Consider the following 2,500-nt stretch of genomic DNA (forward strand, 5'->3'; position numbering starts at 1 on the left):
GTGTTCCAGATGTCATGGTGGGGATGGGCTACTCCCGGGACGAGATCAAAGACGCGCTGACCAACCAGAAGTACAACGAGGTCACCGCCACCTACCTGCTACTGGGACGCATCAACGAGGTGTGTGTGAGCGTGTGTGAGCGTGTGTGAGCGTGTGTGTGAGCATGTGTGTGTGCGTGTGTGTGTGTGTGTGTGTGTGTGTGTGAGTGTGTATATGTTTGCGTGCAGTGGATATCTGTGTCTGTGAGAGAGAGGTGTGTGTCTGACTGTGTGTGTTTGTGTGTGTGCGTGCGTGCTTGTGTGTGTGTCTCGGCGCCAGTCGGAGGGCGGTGATTCCAGGTCCAGCAGCACTCTGAGTCTGGCCCGGGTCCGGCCCGGCGCCGTCACCAACGGCACCGCCAAACACTCCTCCACCTCCGCCTCCACCGCCGCCGCTGGCTCCGCCCCCTCCGCCCACAGCAAGACCACGCGCAGCGCGTCCACCTACCACCGCCAGAGACGCCACAGCGACTTCTGTAAGAGACGCAGAAACAGCCGTAGCTCTCCACGCCCAGCCGCTTCCACACAGGAAAGAGCCGAGTAAACAGTTTAGTCCTTCATCACACAGCCGCCAGACTCCCACGCTGCTTTTCCACGCCCGTTGTTTTCGCGTTTTGGAAACACACGTAAGTGAACGCAGCCGACCGCTCTACGCCTCGTTCACTTCTGTGTGAATGACAACACACGAAAACAACGGCAGGGAAAAACAATCTGGTAATGGTGAGTTTGTAATTACGATTCTGCCTGTTATTTTGAATATTTTGGTTCTTGAAGTGGTGTTTTCATAGCGTCAACAGACACTTAAACAACCAGACTACGGCAGACTTGACTGATATAGCGGCAGTGTGATTAAACTGAATAACTGTTGTAACTACTAGAGGTTTAAAGAAAGTGTTTTTATCATTCGTCCCTGATGTTCCTGGATGCCACAGGGCTAAAAGCGCATACAATATATAGTTTAGGTGAAAATTGCAGAAAAATGTGTGACGTTGACGGTTTGAAGAGTTCAGGTGACCTCAATATTTGTCCGAAAGATTCACAACTGGGCTTGAATGAAAGCTTATACCAAACACAATATTATAAAATAATTAAACAATTAAAACAGGTAACTTCATGAGCTGGTTACTGTGACACAGCTACCACTCAGGAATGGTTACCATACCAGAATATCATCTACAGACGTGGATATTTTCAAAAATCATAAATATGTTTTGCCACCGTGAGTGGTACAGACAAGTGACATGTTGGTCTCTGGCCCGTGGACTAAGGAGCACTCCCCATGTGAACGTACTATCATTTCATATGTAGGCCTACATCCTGGTACTGTAGAACCCTTTTAATATGTACTGTAGGCCTACGTCTTGGTAGAACCATTTCATATGTAGGCCTATGTATCGATAGAACCATTTCATACAGTATGTAGGCCTACGTATCGATGGAACCATTTCATACAGTATGTAGGCCTACGTATCGGTAGAATCATTTCATACAGTATGTAGGCCTACGTATCGGTAGAATCATTTCATATGTAGGCCTACAGTACGTATCGGTAGAATCATTTCATACAGTATGTAGGCCTACAGTACATATCGGTAGAACCATTTCATACAGTATGTAGGCCTTCGTATCAGTAGAATAATTTCATACAGTATGTAGGCCTACGTGTTCACAACCTCCTGTCTGTCTAGCTCACTCAGAACGAGTACTTTCCATCTCTCTGTAACCCTTGACCCTTCCTGTGACTCCTGACCCTCACTTCCTGCCTGTCTCTCTCCCTCTCTCTCTCTCTCTTTCTCTCCTTCTCTCTCTCTCCCCCTCTCTCTCTCTCTCTCTCCCTCTCCCTCTTTCTCTCTCTCTCTCTCTCCCTCTCTCTCTCTCTCTCTCTCCCAGGCGGTCCGTCGGTGCCGGCCGCCCAACCCAAGCGCAGCCCTGTCAGCGTGGCGGAGGGGGCGGAGCTAAAGGAGGAGCGCCTGTCGATGCGGAAGTCCAGCAGCAGCGCCGTCGGCAGCCGCAACATCCCGCCCCCCGCCAGCCCCATGGTTAGCTCCGCCCACAACCCCAACAAGTCCGAGATCCCTGACCGCCGCAAGGACGTCAACGTCACCACGGTGAGGGGGAAGGGTTTTACTGTGACACCGCCAGGGCGAGGGGAAGGGGTTTACTGTGACACCACCAGCGTGACAGGAGGGGGTGGGGGTCTAGAGCTGTGTTTGAAACCGTTCCCTATTCCCTATGTAGTGCTCTACATAGTGTGTCCGCCATTTCTTTCTAGTGTTTGAATTCTCAACCGTTAATTTCATTCACTATATAGTCCACTACAAAATACCCACAATTTACGGCGATTTCTAGTGAACAGAAGATGTACCCCACAATTTCTCCACTCTACCACAATGCAACGCTGTTGTGTTTTAAGGAAGGAGGAGGAGAAGGAGAAGACGTGAAGAAGAAGAAGATGGTAGCTA

General features: G+C 50.0%; 1 protein-coding gene across 1 annotated transcript in view; it reads left to right on the top strand.

Moving 5' to 3' along the window:
* Window positions 1-2,500, top strand: part of mark4b (MAP/microtubule affinity-regulating kinase 4b) — a gene marked incomplete at both ends in the record, with an annotated part of 32,506 nt that overhangs the window by 18,850 nt on the left and 11,156 nt on the right. The window contains 3 exons of the mRNA XM_084458302.1: window positions 10-119; window positions 319-514; window positions 1,929-2,146. Coding sequence (XP_084314428.1) covers window positions 10-119; window positions 319-514; window positions 1,929-2,146 — 524 coding nt within the window. The remainder of the gene's footprint in view (window positions 1-9; window positions 120-318; window positions 515-1,928; window positions 2,147-2,500) is intronic.

The sequence above is a fragment of the Borostomias antarcticus genome (genome assembly GCF_949987555.1).
Source record: "Borostomias antarcticus genome assembly, chromosome: 1".
Taxonomy (NCBI): Eukaryota; Metazoa; Chordata; class Actinopteri; order Stomiiformes; family Stomiidae; genus Borostomias; species Borostomias antarcticus.